This window comes from Brassica napus, chromosome C2, assembly GCF_020379485.1.
Source record: "Brassica napus cultivar Da-Ae chromosome C2, Da-Ae, whole genome shotgun sequence".
Taxonomy (NCBI): domain Eukaryota; kingdom Viridiplantae; phylum Streptophyta; class Magnoliopsida; order Brassicales; family Brassicaceae; genus Brassica; species Brassica napus.
In genome coordinates this window covers 13,761,829-13,788,840 of record NC_063445.1, presented here as the reverse complement: position 1 = coordinate 13,788,840, position 27,012 = coordinate 13,761,829, and the positions used below count along the sequence as shown (strand labels likewise).

The 27,012-nt window shown below is 33.3% G+C and overlaps 2 protein-coding genes across 2 annotated transcripts; one reads left to right on the top strand and one right to left on the bottom strand.

The window, feature by feature from the left end:
- Positions 1-7,369: 7,369 nt before the first annotated feature.
- LOC111213348 (protein EXORDIUM-like 3) lies at positions 7,370-8,676 on the bottom strand. Its single transcript, XM_022715088.2, has one exon. The coding sequence runs from the start codon at positions 8,598-8,600 to the stop codon at positions 7,587-7,589; it is 1,014 nt and encodes a 337-aa protein (XP_022570809.1). The 5' UTR covers positions 8,601-8,676; the 3' UTR covers positions 7,370-7,586.
- An 11,875-nt stretch (positions 8,677-20,551) lies between these two features.
- Positions 20,552-21,633, top strand: LOC111213347 (40S ribosomal protein S20-1). The gene is made up of 4 exons (XM_022715087.2): positions 20,552-20,674; positions 20,767-20,896; positions 21,071-21,184; positions 21,307-21,633. The coding sequence occupies exons 2-4, from the start codon at positions 20,779-20,781 to the stop codon at positions 21,447-21,449; spliced, it is 375 nt and encodes a 124-aa protein (XP_022570808.2). The 5' UTR covers positions 20,552-20,674; positions 20,767-20,778; the 3' UTR covers positions 21,450-21,633.
- The last annotated feature ends 5,379 nt before the right edge of the window (positions 21,634-27,012 follow it).

The following is a 27,012-nucleotide window of genomic DNA, read 5'->3' as shown; positions in this document are numbered from 1 at the left end:
AGTCTTCTTCTCGTATAAAAGCAAACAACTTTTAGGGATGGATATAAGTAAAATATATAGCACAACACAATAATGAATCACCGGAATTTTTTAGGGAAAGTCAAGTGTTGGGGCCCTTTTAGGAGGCGCCGCTAAGTCCATTCCTCCCACTACCAAAACACCGTGCTATTGATTTGCTCCTTTATTATGATTGTTTTGATGTTGATGATTATCATGATGTTGATTTTCTTCTCATCGTGCCCATTTTATAAATGTTTCTTTTGTTCCTTTCTTTGTTAGTAGTAATTAGGGGTGGATATTTTATCTGATATCCGAAGCCGCACCCACACCCGATCTGAAAAATTCGAACCCAAATCCGAACTGAACTAGCAAAATATCCGAACGGATATTGAATTAGGAGAAATTGGATATCTGAACCCGAACGGGTAATATCCGAACCCGAATGGATATCCGAAGATAACCGAACATATGTATAATTAACCTTATATGTCTAGTTTACATCTTTCATTTTATATAAAATATTTATATTGATACTATACATATTTTAAGTTCATATGACATACATACAATTACGGAAAAAATGATTTGCTACTCACTTAAAATACATGTCAAACTTTTTATTTCGAGAATTAACAAAAAGTTACATCCAAATTTTAAAAACAATTACCAAATTAATGTCTTTTTAGTTTCAAAATGTTATGTCTAAATCTATTAAAAATAAAAAAAATAGTTAAGTGAAAGTTATATTTTTAAATACAAGAAATTTGAGAAATGAAAATTTTAATTTTTTTTTTCAAAATCTAAATACCCGAACCGAAATAACCGAATTCGAACTAAAAATATCCGAACCCGACCCGAAGTGCAGAAATACCCGAACGGATTCTACACCTCTATACCAAAATATCCGAAAATCCGAAATACCTGATCCGAACCCGAACGCCCACTCCTAGTAGTAATTACTACGTAGTTTCTTTTCAAAGTCTCGTCTATGCTTATGGACTTTTACTTGTAGCCTTCTCTCTTACTTTTTTTTTTTTGGTAATTGACATACAGCTTCACTTCCTTTGACCCATAATTTATACAATGGTTTGATTTTTCATCTTAACAGTCGAACCTGTTGTTAATTTAGTTTAATTTTATTTTATATATATATATTATTATTTTTTTTTGAACTTAATTTTTTTTTTATTATTTTTTTTTTTGAATTTAATTTTATTTTATATATTGTTCTGTGAAGTATGTAAAATTAAAAAGAAGTATGTAATACTATATTTCAACAGTTTGTTTCTACGACTGATTAACTCATCTTAATTATGAAAAAAAAAACATTTTCTTTTATTCAGTCCTAAATGAGATTCTAAACTTATGAAACTTATGATCATTTGAAAAAAAAAAGCTTATGATCATTTTTTTCATTTCTTATAAATATATACTAATAAAGTTATATGATATTCTATTTTCTTTGTGCCACCTCATATTTTAAATTTTACAAAAAAATACATATTTCATTTATTTATTACTTGAACCAAATATATTAAAATAGTAGTATATAAATAGTACATGTCTAATTTCTATATAATAGTACATTTTTAACTCAACCAAATTTTTGATATCGATATTCCCGTAAGAAATTAATTTAATGAAAAATTAATAATATAACTCATAGAAATACAAAAAAAATAATACATTAAGTAAATTCATATAACATAAAGTATGATAATCCATTTAGGATTTTATTTTTTCACGTCTCATCAAATAAGGTCCGCCAAAAATAAAAAGAAGTAATCTTTACAAAAAAAAATTTTGATTATCAAGTTCATAAAGATTGACTACATTACCACATTTAGTAATTAATATATAATCAAGAAAGGTTAAAATCAGTTTGGAAAATAAAAATGAACAAGATATAATTTAGGTCTTTCACCACCGATTTTTTTTTTTGAAAAAAAATAACAAGTAGTAACGGAAACATAAAAATATGTATATCAAATAAGTATTCTTGTTAATGCAACAATAAATTGTCATTCTTGTTAGTTATATATCTATTACGCGCAACAACCACATCTAAATAATTCACATCAACTCTTCACATGAAACAAAAGTACAATAAGAAAAACTGTTAACTATTAAAGATTAAATTACTAGCTGAAAAAATATTTTAATAAAAATATAATAATTCTAAAAAAAAAATACTTATACATCTCACAGCAAAAAAAAAGTTAAGAACACATTATGTGTTTTTGAGATTCTTATTGCAAGATGAATGATATTTATACATAAAACAAAAAAGAACTGAGGTCATATATTCTTAACTTTCACAAACATGACGATTCCTAAATTCTTTTTTTTTGGTGCACAAAAACTCTAGCTAATATGTGTACGTGCAATTTAAAATAGATACATATATAAACTTAGCTAAGAAAATACTATGTTAAAATGATTATGGATGCATATATCAAATTTCAAGAAAAAATGCAGAGAAATTTTATAGGATAGCCATTTTTAAGTTTTTGTCATAAAAATAGCCGTAAATTAAGAAAATGACCAAAATAAGTTTTATTAAAGGGTTAACTAATATAGATTTAGGGTTTAGAGTTAAGAAGTAGGGTTTTGGGGATATGGTTTCAAATTTTTTAAATAAAAGTTAAAATTTTCTAAATAAAAAGAGACTCTTTTGGTCATTTTTAAAGACTATTTTTGTGACAAAAATTTAGAAAGACTATTTGAAAAAATTATCCAAAAAGTATAATAAATCAGGAAAGTGTGAATAGATTCAACAAACAATATATAAGACCGAAAATAATTCATGATTGTGTCATAACATAATTTATTATACTTATTATCATAATAAAATAGGACAAAAAAATTCATGGTCGACGGGGAAGAAAGAAATGAATGATTGTTCTTTTACAAAAATGTAGAAAAATACATCTATTACATATACATAAAAGTAATTTTAATGATAGAATAAGTATATAATCTCTAATAAGAATAACAAAACATAAACGTTGACAAAAAAAAAACATAAGTAGTGAAAGTTAATATTACTTTTAATAAGTGTAAACTAAATACTTTCAAATGTTTCATTAAACTTTAAGATGCATATTATTGATCGCTCACTTGCTTACTCTCTGTAGTATTAAATTTTTTATAATTGCACATTAAGAATGGGATTTGCAGTATAAAACCACATGAAAAAATAAAAACAAGGTTACAAGTTAAATCAAATGAAAATAAACAAAACGAACACCTTAAAATATATCACTTCCAAAATAAGATCACATTGTAACCAAATCAGAATCATTATAACTATTGTGTAGGAGAAAATGGTCAGACACATACAAAAGTAACGATGAGCATGTGTTTTCATTATATAAAAATATAACGGAAATGAATGATAATATTAATTAATAGAATGTCAAAAGGGTGTTTAACATCCGCATAGAACTAAAAACACATCAAATATATAAACAAACTAAACTAGACGATAACCCGGTAACCCGTGCGCGTATGTACGCGTGTAGTAAATTTTTTATACCAATGTTGGTTCATTAAATAATTTTAACATTTTGTAATATTACAATATTTATCAATTGTAAAATGACGAATAAAAATGTTGGTTTTTTAAATGTATTATCGTCGTTGAAAAGTTAACGTATTACAATTCATTTTAATTATTTTTAAGATTTCATATGCACAAAAAAAATTAAGTTTTCCTACTAACACAAATCACCAAAACTAAATAGGGAACATCAATTGTAAAATGACGAAATGAAACTAGATTTTCTGTACTAGATTTGTTATTATTGATTCTCCTTAAGTAATTTCATTTTTACTTATATAAAATTGTGTTTTTATTCTCGTTTTTATCTCACTGATATGAGTTTTGCTTTTTTTTTTAACTTCTTTTATGAACTTGGTGAATTACATAAACGTCAACTTATACATATCTAAAAATCAAAAATTTAAAAAAATTATCGGCAAACTCTATTCACAGTTAGTGATCTAATATATCGAGTTGTTATAGAATATAAGTCCAAGCTCGAAATATAAATGTATGTCTAGTATATATTCATAAGTTCGGTGTAAAAATCATCTAATTCTAGAACAACAAATCAAATTACTTTTTTTATGACCCTGGTATCCGGATATTCCCGAGAAATATCCGACTAGCGCTTAATGACCATCCGCTGAAAATTTGAGCATAGCCCATCGGAGAATCCGCCGAAGGCATCCAGAGGGCTGGTGATCATCCCATGTTAATCCACAAGTGGCCACACGCAGCTTGGACATAGAGGGCTGGTGATCACCCCATGTTAATCCACAAGTGGCCACACGCAGCTTGGACATCAGCTTTTCTGTATTGGGCCCAAAGATCCCTCAAGATAATCACCACAAATCCACCAGTACTTGCGCTTCGAACCATGCACTTGTCGGATAAAACCCTAAAGTATGACCCTTCTGATTGCCACTAGACCACTAACGCGTAGTTACAAATTACTTATTTTATTAACCTACACTTTTGAGGTTTAGTTACTTAAGAGTATACCGATAAAAATATATATAATATTTTGTCATTCTAATATATGTAAATTATGTATAAACTAAGAAATGTTTGATTTATTAAATGATAAACCAGAAAACTTATAATAAATAGTTCAAATTTCTCATTCTTACGATTATAATAGCTATACAGAGTATTAGAGAGAAACAAATATTAGACGAATGATCAAATCTCTCATTCTTCGAAAAAAATCAAAAGGAGATTGTTGGAATCTTCTTATGATATTTCACTAAAAGCTTTTAAGAATAAAAATCAAGACTAAATTATTTAATCTAAATGAAATAATATATATAGTGTTTCCAATATTAAAAATCACTTCAATTTAAAGAAGTTTATTTCTGAGATTGTCTCAATCAAATAACATATTATAAAACACCTATTTAAAAAATAATTTGTATACACAAAAGTATATACATTACAGTAAACACATAATCAAAACTAATATCTTTTGTTAATTTATAATCATGTTTTTGGAAAATAAATCAAAACAATAATTTTATTTACTTTATATGGTATATAATTAAACTTTAGTGATATTAACATATATAAAGAATATTTTAATATAAATATTTATTAATAACCCTTCCTGCTCTTATGATTTTATTAACATTTATATATTTGTTGTAATAAAAATTTAAATTGTTAATCACAAAAAAAATTTATGTGAGATTCTTCAATACAAATTTCAAAATTAAAATATTAAGATCTCAAAATTTTTCACTGTAAATTTTGAAATTAACATATTTATATATTTTAAATGATTTTAATATATATATAATATGAATATCTATTATATATGTATATATATATATTTATATATAATATGAATATCTATTAATATATATATATATATATATATATAATATGAATATCTATTAGTGACACTTCATATTCATACGATTTATGATCATTTGTATTTTTTTTTTGAACAAAAAAGGGTTAAACCATTGATCCCAAAATTTTCAGTGTGTGACTTTTACTATCTTTAGTAATTTATATATGTTTAAAAAGACTAAAGTATAACATATAAGAAAAAATCTAATTTTTTATATTAAATGCTTAATGTGATTGTTTAATTTTTAATAATATAAAATTAAACAAAAACAGAGAAGATACAAAAATTGTTATCAAATATGTATTATTCATAATCATTAATTGTCATATATCTGTTAATTATATTTGGTAATTTCATAGTTTTTATTTAAAAAAAAAGAATATTATTTTATACATTACTGATCAATTTGATAGTTAGTAAGTACCGATCGTCAACATATCCGTCATGTAAGAATGACATTACAAGCGTATTTGCATTCATGTTTCATGACCACACACAAATCAAACAACACACGTATCTACCAAATATATACTTAAGTGTGCATTCATGTATCATGTACACAAACACAAATCAATACAACACACGAATCAACCATATATACTAAAGTATATGTACTTGGACAATTATCATTACTAGAATTTGGGCAGTTTGATATTTTCACAACGCAATATATAATCATTGTTTTTCAAAATACATGCAACAGTACAGTGTAAGCCTATCTGCCTATGGCAATGGTATATTGTCGAGATGAGTAACAATAGAATAACTCGTATAATGATGAATACTTTTTTTAAACAAGTGTTATGGATGAACAAAACTTATACGCTTTCCTTTTACAGCTTCTTTCTCTGTTTTCATACATTATATGTACTCAGTGGTTGTCTCAGACAACTTGTCTACTAACACTGGTAACAGTTTATACTCTGAAAATTCTGTTGTGCTCCTACTCTTTAAATTGTAATGGTTTTTCTTTGTACCATTCAAATGCTCAATGAAAACGACCCCTCTGATACAAGTGAAAGAAAAAAGGTAAACAAGATTTGCATAAGTGAATCAAAAGTAAATTACTAGATTACCTAAGTGAAAGCAACCAAAGAAAAGATAAACAAGATTACCCAAGTGAAAAAAGGTAAACAAGTTATAAGATTGCCTAATTGAAAAACAAAACATATATGGGAACAAGATTGCCTCAAATCAGGGTAAATAATTTGCGATGAAATAAAAATCCAAAAGAAAAACATTAAAAGGACGATTATGTTAGGTTTGGATCTTTCACCACCTACCCTCTTCACTCCTCGAAAATATCTCTGTACATTTCATGATTTATGCTCTTGTCTTCTGAAATTTTTTTCTTTACTTTTATTATATGTTATATTTTGAGAATATCTCTCTTAATATCTCCAATACATTTGTACCAGGGATAAATTTGACCTTAACACATATCTTCGTTTCGGCTCCAGCTCTTGGAGCAGAATGGGAAAAAGCGGTCCAAGCTCTTGAGATTGCTGGATATGGTCAGCCATGTTAGAAATATCATATTTTTGTGACACGTGAATAATTAAAGTAGGTGTATTCACCTAAAAACCAATAGAAAAAATATCAAAAAGAAGTTCTTGATCTAAACAATTAAACATGTCAATCTGTGTTCGAGATCAAGCATTGATGAATATACGCTTCCTCGTAGAAAAAACATTAACCACCTTGATCCAAGAACATTTTGAAATATCTAAATTCATCATAAATGTTTAATCAGTGTTTGCAATTACAATCATCACTTATCCATTAGCAAAAGCTGAATTTTAAAAAATTTAAAAGTGAACCAAATCATAGCATACGTTTTGTCTGAAACTCGTGCAACATTCAAAATTACAATCCGAGTATTATTGACAGCCTTTGAAAATAATATTACAAAAGAGAAGCCAAGATGTATATATCACACATTAAGATTGCCTTTGTTTCAACAAGAAAGATAAGCCAATACGAATCATATGTTATATATGTAAACATAATAACATAATTGACATGTTCCACATATTCAACAAACTTAAACTATCATCAACTAATTTAATTATGCATTACACATCGACAATTTTCTCCCACACAAAAGCACCATTCATCCATCGAACTCAACACCGAAAGATCCCGACATATAAAAATAAAAACGCAAACAGCACACTAAACCAATCACTAATCAAGCTTATTGGGTCCGGTACAGTAACTAACCACGTGGTTCCATAACCACTGGATCAAATACCGCCGTCGGATCCCGTTAACATTATACGTGGCACCACGATCATCGTTCAACATCTGTCCTGTGTACGAACCACCACCTCCAGTACCATAAATACCCTCGCAAAGATCCGCTATCTCGACCGGAGCCACCGGGTCAGCTCCTGCGTACCAAGCGTTAACCAACGGATTCGTTGCCAGCTCAGCAATCTCGTGAGCGATCACACTTATCATCCCATCCACACCAATATCACCGTTCGGCGACTTCACCGGTTTAATCCCCGGAATAAACGCCGGTACGGCGAAGGGATACGCGCAAACTCCGGGACAAAACTTCGCCGAGTTCCCGACCCAGGCGTACGGCAACGTGAATCCAACGATCGACGGGAACGTGAAGTAGTGAAATCCGCAAACCTGGCCGCAGAAATCTTGAACGTAGACGTCGTCGGAGGTGAGGAGGAGATAGAGACCGCCTTTGGGATTCACCGGCAACGGCCGGGACCTGGAAGCGACGGCGGATTTTATCACGGACTGGATCGATAACCGGGTTAAGGACTTGCCGTGGGAATAGAAACGGTCGTTTTTCTCTTCGCCTAAACGAACCGTAGCGGAAATGTTAGATCCGGTTTGGTCAGTGTAGAGCTGTACGGTTTTCCACCAACCGGAGACGGAGGGGTGTTTGGATCCAACGGCTGAGATTGAGTTAATGAACTCACGGATGATTTTCTTCTGGGATTTTTGCCACGTGCCGTACCAGATTGGGTGGACGGTGATGTTGTTGGTGAGGACTGGGCCCATGTGGTAACGGAGGCGGACGAGATTCGATGAGCCTTCGTATTTCTTTGAAGCGTCGAAGATTTGATCGGAGCCGTTGGTTTTGGGAGGGTATGGACGCCATCCGATGACTTGCACCGTTGATGTTAAGAGCACTGTAAGTACAGTGAGAGTGAGGATCACTGGAACTGAATGCATGTTTTTTTTTTTTTTTTTTAAAGATGATGATAGAATGAGAGAAGAGAAACGAAATGTTTCGAGTTTTAAGGAGAGCAATCGAGTTTTAATGGAGGACAGAGAGGTGATGTTAAAAGACAAGTAGGCCCCACAAAAAGACAAGCGGCGTCTTCGCTAACCGTCCGATTGTTTTTCAATCTGACGTCACCTAAAACCCTCGTTCTTGGTTCCCCATTGCGCGGGAAATCTTATTCGTTGTTTCAGGGGTAATTATGTATTTATCTCACTCTGAACTGCTTCTTTTCCCCGGGTATGGACCTCGCTTTTCAGAATTATTTGTTTTTTTTGTTATTAGTGTCCACCACGAGTTTTGAAAAACACATTTGTGTGTTTTATTTTTTTCATTTTCATTACTCAAAAGAAATTTGTGTATATCTTTTTGTCGTCTTTGGGCCACTTGAGATGATAGTATTGAATAGGAATATCATCGCGAACAAGAGGCTAATGACTAAATTGGCGGTTTGTTTTTATACTCAAAAAGATGTTTTGTGTTTTCAAGATTACTTTTGTTTATTTAACAGAGGTTATACAAATCTATAGCTTCATGTGAATATTGCAATTAGTAGACCTTCACTATTACCATTTCTGTATATAGTAGACATCCGCAAGTTCTTTTTGCTTTGTGGCCAAATTCGTTATTTTATGTATATGACAATAGAGATAATGTATGTATGTATAGAAGTAATGCGTTCTTTCTAAATGAAAGTGTTTTAACTTAGAAAGGATGTCTTTCAGAAAGAGTTTCTGTAACCAATTGTGTAAATGTAGAAATAGGATGAATGAACTATATATTGTTGTATCTTCACCTAACCCATTACACATAAGATTACCAATATCTTTATATGTTGTTGAAAAAGATATACTGCAGATAAGGTGACGTAATAAAATAAAATAGATTTATCAACATTTAGCCATCAGAGGTGAGATGGTTTTTAACCAACAAAAATTTGACGACTATATACAAAATAATATAATATATGCTATGTTATAAATCAATTGGCCACCGTTTATAAGTATCCATTTATTATACTTTACAATTAATCATAGACGACGTTTATAAATATGCAGTCACTGAATTTATACACATGGTGTTTATCAGCAACGAAAATGCATCCCCAATGCGTTTACTTGGGTAGTTGCATGGATTGAGAAATTGCATAAGATAACACATTGACGTACCAATTCTCTTAAGCTTCAACAAAACAATAGTATAATATGTATGGGACCGAAATTGTGTCACTTATACAAGTAGGCGATTATTGTTCCAAAGTATGAATCAGATTTAGCTTCAACTAGTGTTTTTCAAAATAGAATAAATATATATCTACTTTTATATAAGTATCGAAAAAGTTGGTTTTACATTTATAGAACTTGTACACGAAGGCTATATAGCCCCACTTGTATGTGTTAGTACATTCATTTGAATTAGTTTAAACATGAATGAGTTAGATAGATAAGAACATATGTAATGTGCATCTCCAATATCACGATGACATAAGTGGTAAAATGTTTAAGTTGCTATGCATTGTAAAATGTCTATTAATAGACCGCCTAAGTAAAACAGCCGGTTAAAGATAAACAAACCCCATCGACTACTAAACCCATACAAGAATATTTCCATCTATTGTTATCTAACTATCATAGTTAGCCTGAAAGTCACGAAGTTATAATTTACAATTTCCAAGCAGGGGCGGTCCTTATATTGTGGGAGCCCTAGGCGAAAAAAAATTATTCGTAAAAAGATAAAAAAATTAGAGGTCCAATTATAATAAATCAAGAAATTGGAGGCTCATTTAGTAATAATTTTTTGCTAATTTTTTTTTTTTAAATGGGGGTTTTAGGCGGTTGTTTCATCCCGCTTCCCTTGGAACCACCCTTGTGTCCAAGGACCACGACTGCAGGTTCAGAAATTGATTAGTTTATAAGATTTGGATAGTAGTAACCTATGGTTGGGGAATACTTGGGAGCTAAGACCATGATTACCCCAGTTTTTTAACTGGAGTTCTTACCTTCGGCTAATAGATGGTTCTTAGCTTTTCTTAGATTTTAACTAAGAAAAACTAAAAACGGTCTCTTAAATAAGAGATACAAGAGCCCGTCCCTTAGCCGAAAAGTGTAAAAAAAATGTCAAATCATGAATTAAGAATCCCAGATAAGAGACCGGGGTTAATCATGCTCCAAGACCATCATTATCTCGGTTCCTTAATGAAGTCTCTTAGGGTAATTGTAATTAAAAAAAAAAAGAAGAAAGCGGAAGACACGTCTCTTAAGTAAGGCCGCGAAGGAACGTTTCTTACTGGACATGTGTCAACAAATGAGAGGGTGGAGGTTCGGTTACGCGTTAAACACGATCAATCTTGGCTTTATCTCTCTCTCTCTCTCTCTCTCGAATCCTCTCTTCGACGAAAGGCGATTTGTATCCCTCACGGTTCCTCTGATCTCGTAGGCGACGTCTCCGTCGGTGGCTCGAGTCGGCGACCTCTCTCTCGGTGGTTCTCCTCGACGGCGATGGACCTCTATCGCTGTGGCTCTCGTCAAATCGAAAGGTAAGTGGTTGTTGTGTTCTTCGATTATGCATGTCTTAGATTATGCATCTTCTAGTTCTGATCGGTTGTTTTTCTATGTTATTTGTTGGTTCTCGTCGAATCTGTGTCTCGGTGGGTTTCATCGACGGCGACCGAGCTTTCCCTCGTTGGCTCTCCTCCAATCGAAAGGTAAACCGGTTCTTCTGTTGTTTCATTACGCATGTGATTGATTATTTGTTTGTTTTTGTGTTTGTTGTAAGTTGGATGTTCTGTCTTTGATATAAAGCAATGCATGTTTCAATTTGTTTTTGATATGTTCTGAATTTCTGTTTCAATTAAAGCAATGGATCTTTTTTGATATGTTCTGACTTTTTGTTTGTTTGTATGTTTCAATTCTTGCAAATCGTTTATTTCCTCTGTTTCTCAAATATATTAATCATATGATTGTTTCTGTGTGTTTCAAATATAAAGCAATGCTTGTTTCAATTTGTTTCTTTGCTATGCTTCAATCCTTGATCTATTTCCTTCTTTGATTTGTTTTCGGTTTTGATTCTCGTGAATCATAAACTAATTTAGTGATATGTGCATGTTTCTTTGTGTGTTTACCTGCGAGGATCGTCAACGGAACAAGACGAATGAACCTCAAAGCAGAGGAGTGCATTTGGTATCGCAATACAAGTAAATGTCATGAACTTTTGAATTGATTGAAAGCTTTATGGTTGAGTTTGGTAGTTAATGTTTTGCTTAGTGTTAGATTGTGGTTGTGTTAGTAATAATTAGGTGTAATGGTTAGATAGAAAGCACTGTCGAAGTGTGATGAATGTGTTAGGTTGATGTCAACTCCATTTGGTTGGTTGCGATGAATGCTTTGATGAATTTAAGACCATGTTCTTCTCTTTGTAGCTAAATGTCAAGTCATTTTAGTTGGTTGGCTGTGATGAATGCATTTGAAACTTTCTTTCTTCTCTGGCGATATAAACACACTTCTTTCTTCTCTTCCATCAAGTAAAAACATTTTTGTCTTTTAATCTTCTTTCTTCTCCCCCATCTTGTAAAGACTTTCTCGTCTTTTATTCTTCTTTTTTCTCTTCCATCTTGTAAAGAAATTCTTGTCTTTTAAACTTCTTTCTTCTCTTCTGTGACATTTGCGGATATGGATTATAATCCATATACGCAGACACCAAGGTTTGTTGAGCTTCTAAATAGTCAACAAGACAGTGTGTTTCGTTTAGTAGAAGAGAGTCAAGGTACTGAAGCTTCATCACAGTTTCGTTTAGTAGAAGAGAGTCAAGCCACTCCTGCAGAGCGTAGAGTACGAAGGAAATGGATCCCAACAGATGACATTGTGCTCATCAGCTCGTGGCTAAGCACGAGCAAAGACCCTGTTGTGGGGAATGAGCAATGATCTGGTGCTTTCTGGAAGAGGATTGCAGCATACTTTGCGGCCAGTCCCAAAATTGCAGGCCTTGAATAGAGAGAAGCTAGCCACTATAAGCAGCGATGGCACAAGATCAATGATCTTGTCTCCAAGTTTTGTGGATGTTATGAAGCGGCAACAAGGGAGAAAAATAGTGGGCAAAATGAAAATGATATCCTCAAATTATCCCATGAAATCTTCTACAATAACCATAAAAAAAATGTTACCTCGAACATGCGTGGAAGGAGCTTCGGAATGATAAGAAATGATGTGACCTTTCTACCTATAAAACCGATGGCATCTTCAAAAGGAGAAAGTGTGAGGACAGCACACAATTATCAAGCTCACACGCCACAGGTGAAGCTGATCAAGGTACCATTCGACTTCTGGTGTTAAGGCAACAAAGGGTTCTGGTAAGAAGACTGTGGTGGAGGGGAAAGCGCTGTCTGAGTTTTAGAGCATGTGATCGATCAACCAGCAGGACTTGGCTATCAAAGAGAGGCTTTCCAAGATGAGCCTGCTTGATAGTCTACTAGCCAAAAAGGAACCTCTAGCTGATTACGAAGAAGCTCTTAAAAAGAAGCTGATTAATGACTTGTTGTCTATTTAGTTTTAAGGTCTCAAGGTCGTGTTGTTTGTTGTTTGTTTCTGTTTCAAGTTATTGTGCTTGCTTCTGTATCGGTTTCTTTTTCATGTTCATCTTCTGTGTCAGTAATGATAATGATATGATGTTCTATTTCATGATTTATGTTGTTCTGTTTCATGATTCTTGTTGTTCTGTTGACTCATGTTGTGGTTATTAACTCATGTTGTTGTTTGTTTCAGGATTGCGAGCATCAGTGTCACGGACTCACGGATTGTAGACACAAGTCACATGTCTTGTATTTTAGTCTGTTGCAACACACATGTCTTGTATTTTAGTCTCTGTCAACACACGTCTTGTATTTTAGTGTCTTGTAGTCTCATGTCACAAGGTCTTGTATTTACTCTCTTGTACTCTGTTGTCACGGACTCATGTTATTAGAAATTTGTATAAATGGAAGTATTTTCAAGATTGTAGAATTCACCAAACGATCAAACACAAGTTCCATCTTCATATTTCACCAAACGGTCAAACACAAGTTCCATCTCAAGTTCTTTATCTCAAGCTCTCAAGTTCTTTATCTAAACATAAGATCAAACACAAGTTCCATCTCAATCTATGTCTTCCATCTCAAGTTGTTTATCTAAACACAACTTCCATCTTAAGCTATTTCTTTCATCTTAAGTTTTTTAAGAAAATTCATCTCATGACATTTTCTTCCCGTAACACTTTTGAGGAAGTAGATGATGAAGCTTTTGATCAATATTTTGATCAACATTTTGATCAAACATTCGAGAACCTTTTCGTTGATTATGGTGGTCAAGAAGATGAAACGAAGAGACGAAAAAAATGTGTTTATATCGAGAGAAATCGTGAACAAGGCCACACACGGTTATGGAATGATTATTTCAGTGATACTCCAACATATCCTAAAATTTTTTTCCGATGCCATTTTAGAATGAACAAGATTGATCGTCTCTCCAATGAAGTTCAATACTTTCGGCAAAAGGAAGATGGTCTTGGAAGGCTTGGTCTCTCTACACTCCAAAAATGTACAGCAGCTATTCGTATCTTGGCGTATGGTCATGCAGCTGATACGGTCGACGAATACCTCCGGCTTGGTGAAACTACAACTCGGTTATGTGTCAAAAAATTTCTGGAATAAATAATAAATTTATTCGGTGATGAGTACCTAAGAAGACCAACACCGGCTGATCTTCAACGTCAACTTGGATTGGAGAGCATCGTGGATTTCATGGGATGATAGGAAACATTGATTGTATGCATTGGGAGTGGAAGAATTGTCCCACCGCTTGGAAATAATGACAATATTCTCCTAGTTCGGGTAAACCTACAATCGTTTTAGAGGCGGTTGCTTCATATGATCTCTGGATATGACATACGTTTTTGGACCTCCAGGTATCTTAAACGATATCAATGTTCTTTATCGCTCCCCTATTTTTGATGACATAATAAAAGGTTAAGCTCCACAAATCACTTACTATGTCAATGGAAGAGAGTATCATTTGGCTTACTATCTCACCGATGGTATTTATCTGAAATGGGCAATATTTATCCAATCTATTCCAATACCACAAGGACCGAAAACACAATTATTTCCTCAATATCAAGAAGCTGTTTGAAAAAATGTCGATTGTGCTTTTGAAGTCTTGCAAGCTCGCTTTGCCTTTGTTAAAAATCCAACAATTTTTTGGGATAAAGTCAAAATTGTGAAGATTATGAGAGCATGTATCATACTCTATAATATGATTGTAGAAGACGAACGAGATGAATACACTTAATTTGATGTTTCCGAGTTCCAACAAGGAAAAGACAACGGAAGTTCACATGTGGATCTCACGTATTCTACAAATATCACTACAAATATCAGCAATATGATGGGTGTTCGAACTAGAATTTATGATAGACAAATGTATGAACAACTGAAAGCTGATTTGGTTGAACATGTATGACGTAAATTTGGACGTGATGAAGAAAACAATCGAGCTCAAATGTTTCTTTAAAATTATTTTCGATTTTTTTTACTAATCATTGTTTTTATTTTTTTATTTTAAAATATATGTTTTAAAAGTTATCTTTTAATATGCTTTATATAATAAACAAATTTTATCTTAATTAAAAAATGTTTTTATTCTAAAAACTCCTAAATACTTGCATTGGAGATCAAAAATTTATAAGTCTTTTACGTAAAGTTCTTAACACAATTTATTATTAAAAAAATATTAAAAAATGATCAAAGCCCCTAAATGTCTCTTAGGGACAATGATGTTCTAACTAGCTAAACCTAACCGCGATTTCTAATTATCTTGTAATACCAATTTTAATTTTATACGATATATTGAGTTTCCTATGTGTCTGTCTATCTTCAAATAAAAAATGGGGACACATGAGCACGGATGGTGTATACGAGGTGCTAGTGTGTATCCCATTATTCCCATAAAAAGATATTTAATTTGCTGTAATTCGCATTTGAAGGTTCCGATGAGAATATTTATAATTTATTTTTATATTTTACCTTTCACCATTACATTTTAAACCATCAACCCCAAACTATAATCCGATAACACACAAGACAATTGAAAAATGTTAGGATGAATAGCTGTTCGTTTGGGAGCATATAGTTAATTAAACATACTTACTCTTCATCCAAAATATAATTTTAAGGGAAAATCATCAAGTTTTTGATTATTAAATTATACAAAAACAAGAAAATAGTTTCGGAGAAAAATGTAAAACATAGAAATGGAGAAGAAAACAAAAGGAAACCTGGGAAGGAGAAGCGATGGGTCCGTCCCAATCGCGGAGCGAATTGCGCGGCCCTCTTGTCAAGGTATTGATGTGAACATTTATATTTAATTTAAATTTTAAACTATAACAAATAATTGTTATATGTAAAATAAGATAAAAATCCAAATAAAATTAAATATAGTAAGCAAAGTAGTAAAAGAATCGTACAGCTGAGATTGAAAGCTCTGGTCGCAAGTGGGCCACTAAAAGTTTATTTTAGCTACTGCGGGTCCTACTTGCTACACTGACGTTACGGTGACACAGAAGGACAACTACTGACGCCAGTCTGGCGAATAAAGACACTTGGCACATACGTGGAATCTAGTGCTGACTCGACAATATTTGGCTAATATGACACGTCATCGAGAAGTGTGAAAGCGACAAACTTTGCGTGAAGTTTGCGGGGTTTTTCTTCCTTTAATCCACAAAACATCGCGTGATGGTACGCTCCGGTGAACGGTGAGGGCCATGATCGTTTTTTGTCATGCTACATTAAATTGGTTTCATTATGCATTTTGTCACGTGCAATGACTTTCTTTATAATAAATGTTTTTCAAATTTTCACATTCATAATAACTGGATTTCTAGTTAAGAGGATATTATCAAGTTGTCATCAACTGGATTTTTGTATAATTGTCCTACATTTGTTTCAATTTGTACAACGTCTGTCACCCGTTGATATTGAATTCTTCTAATAGAATCCGCCAATCCGGCCCAAAAATATATATTATGGGGATTGTTGGACCAAACTGATCACCATTTCGTTAGCGAGGCCTTATTCTGGCCCAAATGGTTGCCTCGCAGTTCGAGATATCGAGCTCTAAATCTACGGATAAACGCCTGAAGATCCGGTTACCTTGCAGTCAAACAGTAACGGAAAAGCTAAAGATTTCAGATTGGGTACGACGCATGCGTTTTAGATACACAGAGTATTAGAGATATCGATTACTCTATCAATGCTGTAATCTCTTGTGTTTTGTTCTTTATATCTTGGATTCACTTTAAATAATATATCAGTCTATTGGGTAAACGATCTATTTCCACGCCAGAACTTTCATACAGTAACAAATGTACACAATCTTTTAATCTCGTCGTTGAAGTATTTAAACCTATTAACCCCTAATCTGAAAAATAGAAACCCGAAACCATACAAACAAAAGTTTGACATGGTTTTAATGGTTTAGAACCTAAATCGCACCAATACCAAGATCAAAACCAAATTTAAAACCCGACCGGGCCTATATCCAACTTTAAACCCGACCCAAACTCCTACTGAAATTTAAAAAAAATCCAAATCGATTTCGTAATCTTTATGAACCCTAAATTGAAAATCCATGAATACATGTTTGATTTCTGCAAGAAAAGAGAGAGACAAAGAGAAAAAGTCAACAATAACAAAGAGAAAGACAACCACCGAAAAACAACAACCCTAGAAAAAGAAACATGGTTTATGACCAATAACAACAAAGAGAAAAACATAGCGAACAACGACATAAAGAGAGAGATAGAGTGAAGAAACAACAAAGAGAGACATGTTTTCAAAATTACCTAACGGAAGCTGTTTGATGGGTAGCAACTAGTGGAGGAGCAACATCATCCTTCAATCACCACTTCCCTCTTTGCCGTCATGGTTTATGGGGCAAGAGAGACATAGTTTAGGATTTGGGGATTTAGAAATTTAGGGATTTCAATTTCGGGTTAATCCGGTTTAAATTTTCTAATCGGATCATAATGTGGTCGTTTTAGGTTTAATCGGGTTAGTTCTTGGTTAAGATTTAAAGAAAAAAATATTAAACCCAATTTTTTTTTTTTGACAGCAAATATTTACAGACTCATATTGACTCTGTAAACCAATTTGGTAACTCCGCATCCATGTGAACGACTAACGACGAAAGACGGTTGTCTCCGCATTCATATTAAACCCAATTTAAACTGCATTTTTCGGTTTTAGTTTGTTCTTTAAACTTTGTGTGGTTTCGAGTTTCGATCTTTCCGACTGGGGGTAATAGGTTTAGATACTTCAATTGTGTGCAATTATGACGAGGTTGAAAGATTGGGTACGTTTGTTATTATATAAAAGTTATGGTGTGGAAATATGTCGTTTACCCCAGTCTATTTCGTAAAACTATCTTAAAGATATATTCACATAGGTCTTTTCCTACTATTTCCCTAAAACCTTACTCTATCCATATTATTTTTTATTGTGAAATTTAACTTCTAAAATTTTGTCTGTGGAAAGACGATAAAAAAGTTTGACTTAAGAATCCGATCAAAGATCTATCAGATCGAAATGATATATCGCTCCAATTTGTGAAACTGTCTTAGAACTAGAGTCATTGTCTTAGAAATATTACCCTTGATCTATTTTTAGGCTTTGAATGTTACGATCCGCACCGCACCGCAGTAACAGTAACAAAAATCTATATATCTATACGTTTTTATAAGTGTTAGAACCGCACCGCAGTTGAACCGTTTGTTTCACACCGCTTAATCCGCAGTCACCATTCAGAACCTTTATTGTTTATACGAAAACCTAATATTTAAAATCATTTGATAAAAATATTATATTTCCTTAATCTGATATATTGATTCTTATTTTTATTTTGTTTCAGGTCTCCAAAAATTGTAAGGCTGATCCTGACTTGACGACTTTGCAAGATTGCACCAACACTATAAAAGAACTAAAAAAGATTGAAATGGACGCACCAGTGTGAGTTCATACGCATTAACGGACGTAACTGTAGCTGATAACATATAACAGTTGCCCTCCTATGATTTTTTTTTTTTAAACACGTCCTCTTAATATACATCATTCGGTAATCAAATATTCGAGATTCTCATAGTTATCAAAATAAGAATAAATGTTTAATTATTATTTAATTTTTATTAACTTCATTTTTACAAGAGCTAATAAAAACTATCATCCATTTTTAATCAATTCATTCAACTTTTATTTCGATCAGATTTGCATCTACACAGCCGATTCAAACTCTATTATTTTTGATTTGGGCATAGTTACTCTCTTTGTTTTGAAATTTAGATAGAACATATAAGCATTCATTAAGCTATAGATACCAAATAATATTGAAACAATATTTGCATGCAAATATTTTAGCTACTAAAAAGTACAATATAAAATACTCCACTAAATTTCTATAGTTAAATCATAAGTTAACAACATGCTTTTATAAGGTTTTTACAATAGAAAAGAGATATATATATATATATATATATACATATATATATTATAATTAAATAAGAAATATATGTATAGATATGATGAATGAATTAAGTTTCTAATTAATTACTTAAATGATAAATAGCTTAATACATTAATTAATTTTAGTAGATGATAAAATTATTAATTAATTATGTATATAAAAAATAAGTTTTATTTTTTCAAATAAATTTAAAATTAAATATTAACTTAGTTATAGAACATTAAAAAATTAAACATATTATATTTTTTTTATTTTAACAAGAATTGTATTTAATCCAATCGTTTAGATATTACAATAATTATATTATATTAATCAATAACTTAATCGATAATATTAGGGAGTTTTGCAAAGTGAATTTGCGCTCCATATACACCATCTTTTGCATATTTAGGCAAATTATATTAATTGTCATTCAAAAAAGAAAAAGCAAACGACATAACTAATATGCAACTTCTGATTAGTGTACAAAAGAATATTATATTTTATATCCTTAAATTTACGGAATTAACTAATATGATTAACATATATATGACAATTAATAATTTTAAATAATAAATATTTGATAATAATTTTTGTATCTTTCATCATTTGTATATAATTTTATATTTTTGAAAGAAACTAAACAATTACATTAATCAAATAATAAAAATTTAGATTTTTTTGAGAAATTGTCAAAAATACCACATTCATAGTACCACTTTTCATGTTTACACTAACCACTTTTATCCTTATTTTTAATGAAGGGTAAAATACATTTATAACTCTAGGATTAACTAATATAGACTTAGGGTTTAGAGTTAAGGGGTGGGTAGGGTTTTTAAAATGTGAAATTTAGGATTCTACTTAAAAATATATAATTATTTTTTATAAATAGTTTCAAACATAATTTTTGATTTTCAAAATAATTCTAACATATTTTTTTTTTATTTTTGTTTTATTTATTTAAATAATTATTTATTATATATATAGAGAACAAGAATATAAGAGTCTTTTGCCATTTAATAAAAAATGTATTTTTGAAAATATCCCTTTAATAGTGGTAAAGATGAATAATGATACCATGAAAGTGGTAAATATTAAATTTCTCCATTTTTCGTATATGTGTTATATGTTGAATTTTTTTAAAACAACTATAAATTATTAAAACTGTAAACATTAAATTTTTTTTTATCAATAGTTTTTTTTTATTTTATTTTATTATAACAAGATACAGTGATCATAAACTCATATGTACTCTTCAAATAATACATAGGGATACGTAGATTCAGTTCGACTGAAGCTACAAAGAAATTGCATTGGGCTAAAACGTGCTCTCGAATATGGGCTACAGTAAAAATTGTGAAAGGCCCATTAAGGAGTAGACAAAATGAAAAACCTAGAATCCGTGTCTCGTAATTATAACCTAACATCATCTCTTTGCCAAAATCTTCTTCGCCCAGTTTCTTCATCAACTCAGCGGCTCGTGTCTTCTTTCTTCTCTGGTAAGATTCCTTTATTCTCTTTGTACAGTTTTATCTTCGTTTGATACAAACTGTTACCTGTAAATGGTTTCGTTTTGGATGTATAATGTTAGCTTAAGAAAGCTATGGCGTACGCACCACCACCGATGAAGCAAGGAAAGGCAGGATTTGAAGAGACACAAGAGCAGATTCACAAGATCAGAATCACTCTCTCCTCCAAGAACGTCAAAAACCTTGAGAAGGGTCAGATTCTTTTTCTTGATTTAGCCATCAAGCTACTTTCAGTTAGATCTTGTAACGGGTTTATCTGCAATATGTAGATTTAGCTTACAGGAACTTATTTTTAGTCATTGGTATAACACTGGAACCTAAAATGATTATTTATTACTTATCTATGTGTTGTGTTCTGATAATTAGTGTGCACTGACTTGGTCCGTGGAGCGAAAGACAAGAGGTTGAGAGTTAAAGGACCGGTGAGGATGCCAACTAAAGTTCTCAAGATTACCACAAGAAAAGCTCCTTGTGGTGAAGGTCGGTACTTCTCGAAAGTTCGCATTGCGTATATGCTAGATTGCTATCTGATTCCAAACTGACTTTGTTCTGATTGAGAAACCTACATGTTGATGTAAGAAGTTTGTTTTAATCTATTGTAGGAACCAACACATGGGACAGATTTGAGCTCCGTGTACACAAACGTGTGATCGATCTCTTCAGCTCTCCGGATGTGGTGAAGCAGATCACTTCCATCACCATTGAGCCTGGTGTTGAGGTCGAGGTCACCATTGCTGATTCTTAGATGCATGTGGTTTAATTTACAGCTTCGTATTCCAACGACTCTTATGTCTTTTATGTAACAGGGTTCAAATTTCGTCTTTGCTTCCTAAATATGTTATCCTTTTGATTTTATTTTTGTTGGACATTTTGTTTGCTGGATGCCTGTTCTTCGTCGGTGTTTCAATGGATAAATGAGACACTTTAAATTTGGATTTGTCATAATAGTATTTATAGAAGATGTTTTAGGAAAATAGGATTTTAATTTCTGTAAATACTAAAGTACCTTTAATTTACCAATTATGTTGAATTAAAATTATAAATTATAATAATTTTCGTAATAGATTTTTAATGTTAAAATATTAAAAAATTAAAAAATATTAAAAAATTAAATAGAGAAAAAGGGAGATGCGGGATGCCACAGACTTAATTTCTCTTTCTCATTGTCTTTTCTGTCGTAGAGTCGTCGCTCTTCCAGCGATTTAGGGTTCTTTGATGAGAAGCCCTGTTCTTCATCAATGTTTCATCAGCCCGTAGTCTCTACTCTCGTCTCCGTCATCATCCTCTTCGATCTCACTGAAGGCACAATGAAATCGAAGCGTTCTTCCTCTTCGTCGGGTCAAATCGATTTACGAAGTGTTATTCCATCAATTTCGTTAAAATCTCACATTTTTTCACACAAGGTATTGGATTACATCTATTGATTCTCATCTAAAACGAAATCGAAGTGTTCTTCCATTTAAACTAGATTCTTTTATAAAACGATTTGTCATGTTTCTTAAACTAAATTTGTTTCACGGGTTGGTTAAACATCTTATACATCATTATTTGTGTGATGATATTGATACTTTAACATGTTGAACTAAAATTTTTTTCATGGTTTGTAGATATGTCTGAGGACTTACCAAAGAGGCTTTTTAAGGAGGGTGAGGAGCCCCGAGTGACTCAGATCATCAACAACTGCAGGATCGACTACATTATCCGAAAGTTCCAAGCGTGGCTGCCAAAGGAGTTGGATGTTGTGAAGAAAGATCCGGTTTTTCATCAGATTTTTAAGCTCCATGAGAATGGTCTTGGATACTCCGTGAGGGTGATACACAGCTTCTTGTGTAGGGAGCTGGTGACTTACTTACAGCACGAGCTTTGGTTTGTCTTTGCGAGGAGACAACTTCGATTCTCATTGCAAGAGTTCCACGCAGTAACCAGGTTTGAATGCGATACTCGTATCTCGCTTGAGGAGTTCGAAGAGTGGAAATATGATGGTGGTTTCTGGAGCAAGGTTTGGAGGAGAAAAGATGGAACAATTACACTCTTCAACCTGTGGACTAAGGACAAGGAAGCTGTTAAGAAGTGGAGGAATGCAGATCGCATACGCCTTATCTACTTGGCGATCATTCTTTGTGTGGTATTAGCGAGAGATGAAAAGGCTAATATCCCCCTCAAATACATCGCGGTGGTCATGGATCTTGACAGAGTTCGAAATTATCCTTGGGGAGTTGCTTCTTATGACCTTCAATAGCCAAAAATCGTGACCAACTGAAGAAAAATACTACTAGTTATGTCTTGGATGGATTCTCATACGCCTTGCAGATTTGGGTAATGGAAGCGGTACCAAAGATTGGGAAGCTTTGAGGAAAAAAGCTGGACAAAGGTTTCAAGAACGATCCTAGATGCATAAACTGGATGGGAGCTGCAAAGGTGTCATATGAGGAGATCATTCGGTTGGAGAAACTTATTACACCCAAGGTAATTATCTATATTTAAGATGACTCCATCCGGTTTGAAATGAGTATTTATGATCTAACTTTATTTACCTTTCTTGTGTAGGATGACATCTACCCATACATCTCATGGACATGAAATTATGATGTTGTCAAAGCTCAGGTTTCGCAGAGATGATGATGTGGAGGATGATAGAATCAAGGTTCTGATGGAGTTGATAAAGAATGAACATGATTTTAGTGAGCATGTTTGGGAAACTGAAGAAAATGAAGTGGTTTCTTTATCTCTTGATGACGAATCAACTGTGAATGATGAAGCAAGCGTGAATGTTGAAGCAGCCGAGAGTGATGACGACTTTCAGACTCCGAAAGGATCAAAGAACGTTGGTTCTAGATCAAAGAGGGGTAAGAAGAGGCTTCCGGATCGTGGTATGGAGAAGAGGAAGCATAAGGTTCTCGCAAGTGGCCCAAAGCAAGCTCCTTTTAATGAAGACATGAAGGCTTTTGTGACACAGTTGTTTGAGCACAACTTCTCTGGAATGGAACAAAGGCTACATAAACAAATGGCTGAGACATTTGAGCAGATGCGGGCAGAGCTTAAAGATTCACGTAAGGAAGCAAGCGTTGAAGTTGAGCTTGGAGAGCCTTCACCGACAAAGCCATCGACGAGCCATGCACCGTTGAGGAGGTCCGCACGCGGGGTAAAGTAACACTAGTCTTCGCCACTCTCTTGAATGTTATTTTGTCTTGTTTATTAGATGGTTTGCGTGTCTGTTTGTTTTATTGGCATCTAAGTTATCGGCCTGAATTTTGTTGTACTTTATAAGGTCTCGGTTTGTAAGTGTGCTTGGTGTGTAAGTGTCCTTGGTTTGTAAGTGTCTTGTTTAAATTTATATAATGATTGTGAACTTTTATGTAAAATATTTATGTAATGATAATGTATTTTGGTGTCTCAAATATTGCTTATTTATCGTGACATAACAGGATGGATCCGAGACTACATTCAATGTGAATTATAGTGAAGCAGATGATATGGGTCGCAGGATAGGTACGCAAGGGGTTGAAGGGCTTTCTCAGACGTCGTATGTGCCATGCTTTGATCCATCTCAGACCAAAAAAGAAGAAGACTGGTGGACTCCAATGACTTCGGTCCGAGGTTCAGTGGATAATCCAGTAAAGAAAGAAAAGATAGAGATAAATACAACTCCACCGCCGTCACAGTGGGAGAAATGGTGTAAATGAAAAGGTCAAGGACTTCAGCTTAGCGATTCACCATTACCCCAAGATGCTTCTCCGCAGGCGTCACTTTATTATATCTCTGAAGAGTCATGGAAAGGATTCACGGAATGGGCATTAAATCCAATACCTTTAACAATTGGTCCTACATGCTTTAATTTGTCTGTAGCTACAAGAGTAGTAAGCGCTGAAAAATGGCTTGGGAACGAGGTAATGAATCTTCTACTAACCTTTGGTGAATTTATCTTCCTAACACTTCTTCTATGCTACATTACTTAACTATCATTGTGAATTTTCAGGAGATGTATGCCGTTATGTTTATATGGCGTGTGAACACTACTTTGACTCGTTGGGCCCCTCGCCGTGTTGTTTTCATGCGTGCTATGTTCTGCCTCCAAGTCGACGCTGCATACAATAAGTTTTTACCAAACAAAAAAGCCTATCAATTGCCTGATATCCTTCTTGGGTACGGAAGAGGAGAGCTTCCATCTCATGGGCAGACTGATCTAGTTTGGGGTGTTGATGTTGATCGACTCTACTTTCCTCTGTTTGTAAATGGTAATTATTCACTCCTCTGCGCATCCTAGTTTACATTTCTTCATTTACAAAATTAAGTGGACTCTAACGAAGGTAATCACTGGATTGGTGTCTGTGTAAACATCATTGAAAGAAAAGTGGAAGTCTTTGACCACCAGAAAGACAGAAGCAGCTACTCCTTTCATCATATTCTATCGTGGATGTGGCTATGAAGTTGAGATTGAACAAAACTTGTTGTGATTGCGGTGCATACGCTCTCAAGCACTTGGAATGCTCGCTGCTTGGTCTCGACGTCAGATTAGTGGATGATGAAATCATCATGGGTTGCAGACAGAAGATTGGAGTGGACTTATGGGAGGCTGCACACGACCCCATCTTCGCTGAGGTTATGACACGATATGTGCCTTCACCATGGGAGAGGTCTGAGGTCTTTGACCTCGAGGATGATTGATTAACTGTGTGCTTAGTAGTTTGGTTTATTAGAATTATAAAACAACTCTGGTTTTGGTATTTGATTTGAATTAAGAAACGACTCTAGATTTGATTTTGTATGAATTATGAAACAATTTTTGCTTTGGGTTTGATTTTCTACAAAGAATTGTGTGCTACAAGATCATAAAACCTGAGGACCCAATCCTATTGAAAATACAGTAATGATTCTTAATCAAACCCTAAACAAACCCTAAATCCGTAATTCATAGTCAAACCCTAAACCCTAAACAAACCCTAAAACCATAACCGTAGACATACCCTAACCAAACCCTTAACTATAACCAAAGTACAAATTAATCCAACGCCCCAAACACACATGACATCTATTTATTCATTATTTATGTACATTGGTCACTAGCTATGTACGTCCGTCCGCTATGTTTGCAAGATGTTTTAACACTAATTTAGAGGGTTCAAAGACAAAGTTCTTGTGATCTAATCGATAAATTTAGTGATTTTTTCTTCTCTGCCTTAGCTAGAGTATGCGTTATGGGAGTCTGAAATGACGTAGTTTTGGTTATTTTTTTGACCTAATCCCTTTTCTTCCTCATTCTTCCTCGACAGAGAGATTTACAGCGGCGAAAATTTGGAGATCGACTCCCTCATGTTTTCAGTAAATTCTTCATCCACTTCAAGAAATCGCCTCGCCAAATAACGGGGAATTCCCATAAAATGCGATTGCGGTGAGGCAGTGTCTCGTTTCACTTCAAAAACAATTAAAAATCCGAGAAGATTATTTCATTGTTGTCCTTTGGGATCTCAGAAGGTTAGTCGTTTAATCATATAACTGTCTCATTGTTGTCCGATGAGAGTAGAATTGGTCAATCTAACTGTGTATTGGATGTTACTGATGAAAGACAAAACCCACTTGTTCAAATGGACTGACAAGTCAGTTGTTGAGGAAATTGAAGACTTCCAAGACCAGTTTGACGTGTTGCTCGTTGAAAATTCCGAGTTTCAGAAATCAGTGAGAGCTGGTGAGGCCATGATAAAACGCCATGAGAGTAGAATTGAAGAGATGGAAGATGCAATCGCACATTGCGAAGAGAAGACCTCAGAATGCATTAGGGAACTAAGGAGCATAAAAGCTTTGTTTGTGTGTTGTTTGGTGATGGTTTTCATGTACCATACCTATGCATGATGTTCAACTAAGGCAGCAAGTTCACGCCCAACTACTTTTATGCGCTTCTTCAATTTGTTGTTCTTTTTTTTCAAAGAAGTTAAAACCATGTTTCTTGTTATTTTTTTGGTGATCATCATCTACTGAAACTAATTATTTTGCAAATACTTTGGTTGTTACTAGCATAAATTGATTTGTCTCAAGAGTTTAGCAACTACCAAATTGTCAAATGGGTTCTTAAACAGAAGATCAAATTGTTTTAAGAGCAATAAGAAAAAAAACCAGAGACAGTTGAACACACATAACAAACTAGATGGGTAAATCGCATGTTCCTCTCTTGTGTACTTCGGTTCCACAACGGCTACAATTATGCTTTTTATTCTTTCTTGATCCTTGAGAAGATTTTATCTTGTCTTCTACTGATTCATACCTTCTCTTTATTGGTCGACCAGCAATCTTTCTTGTCTTTGGTGGTAAAACCT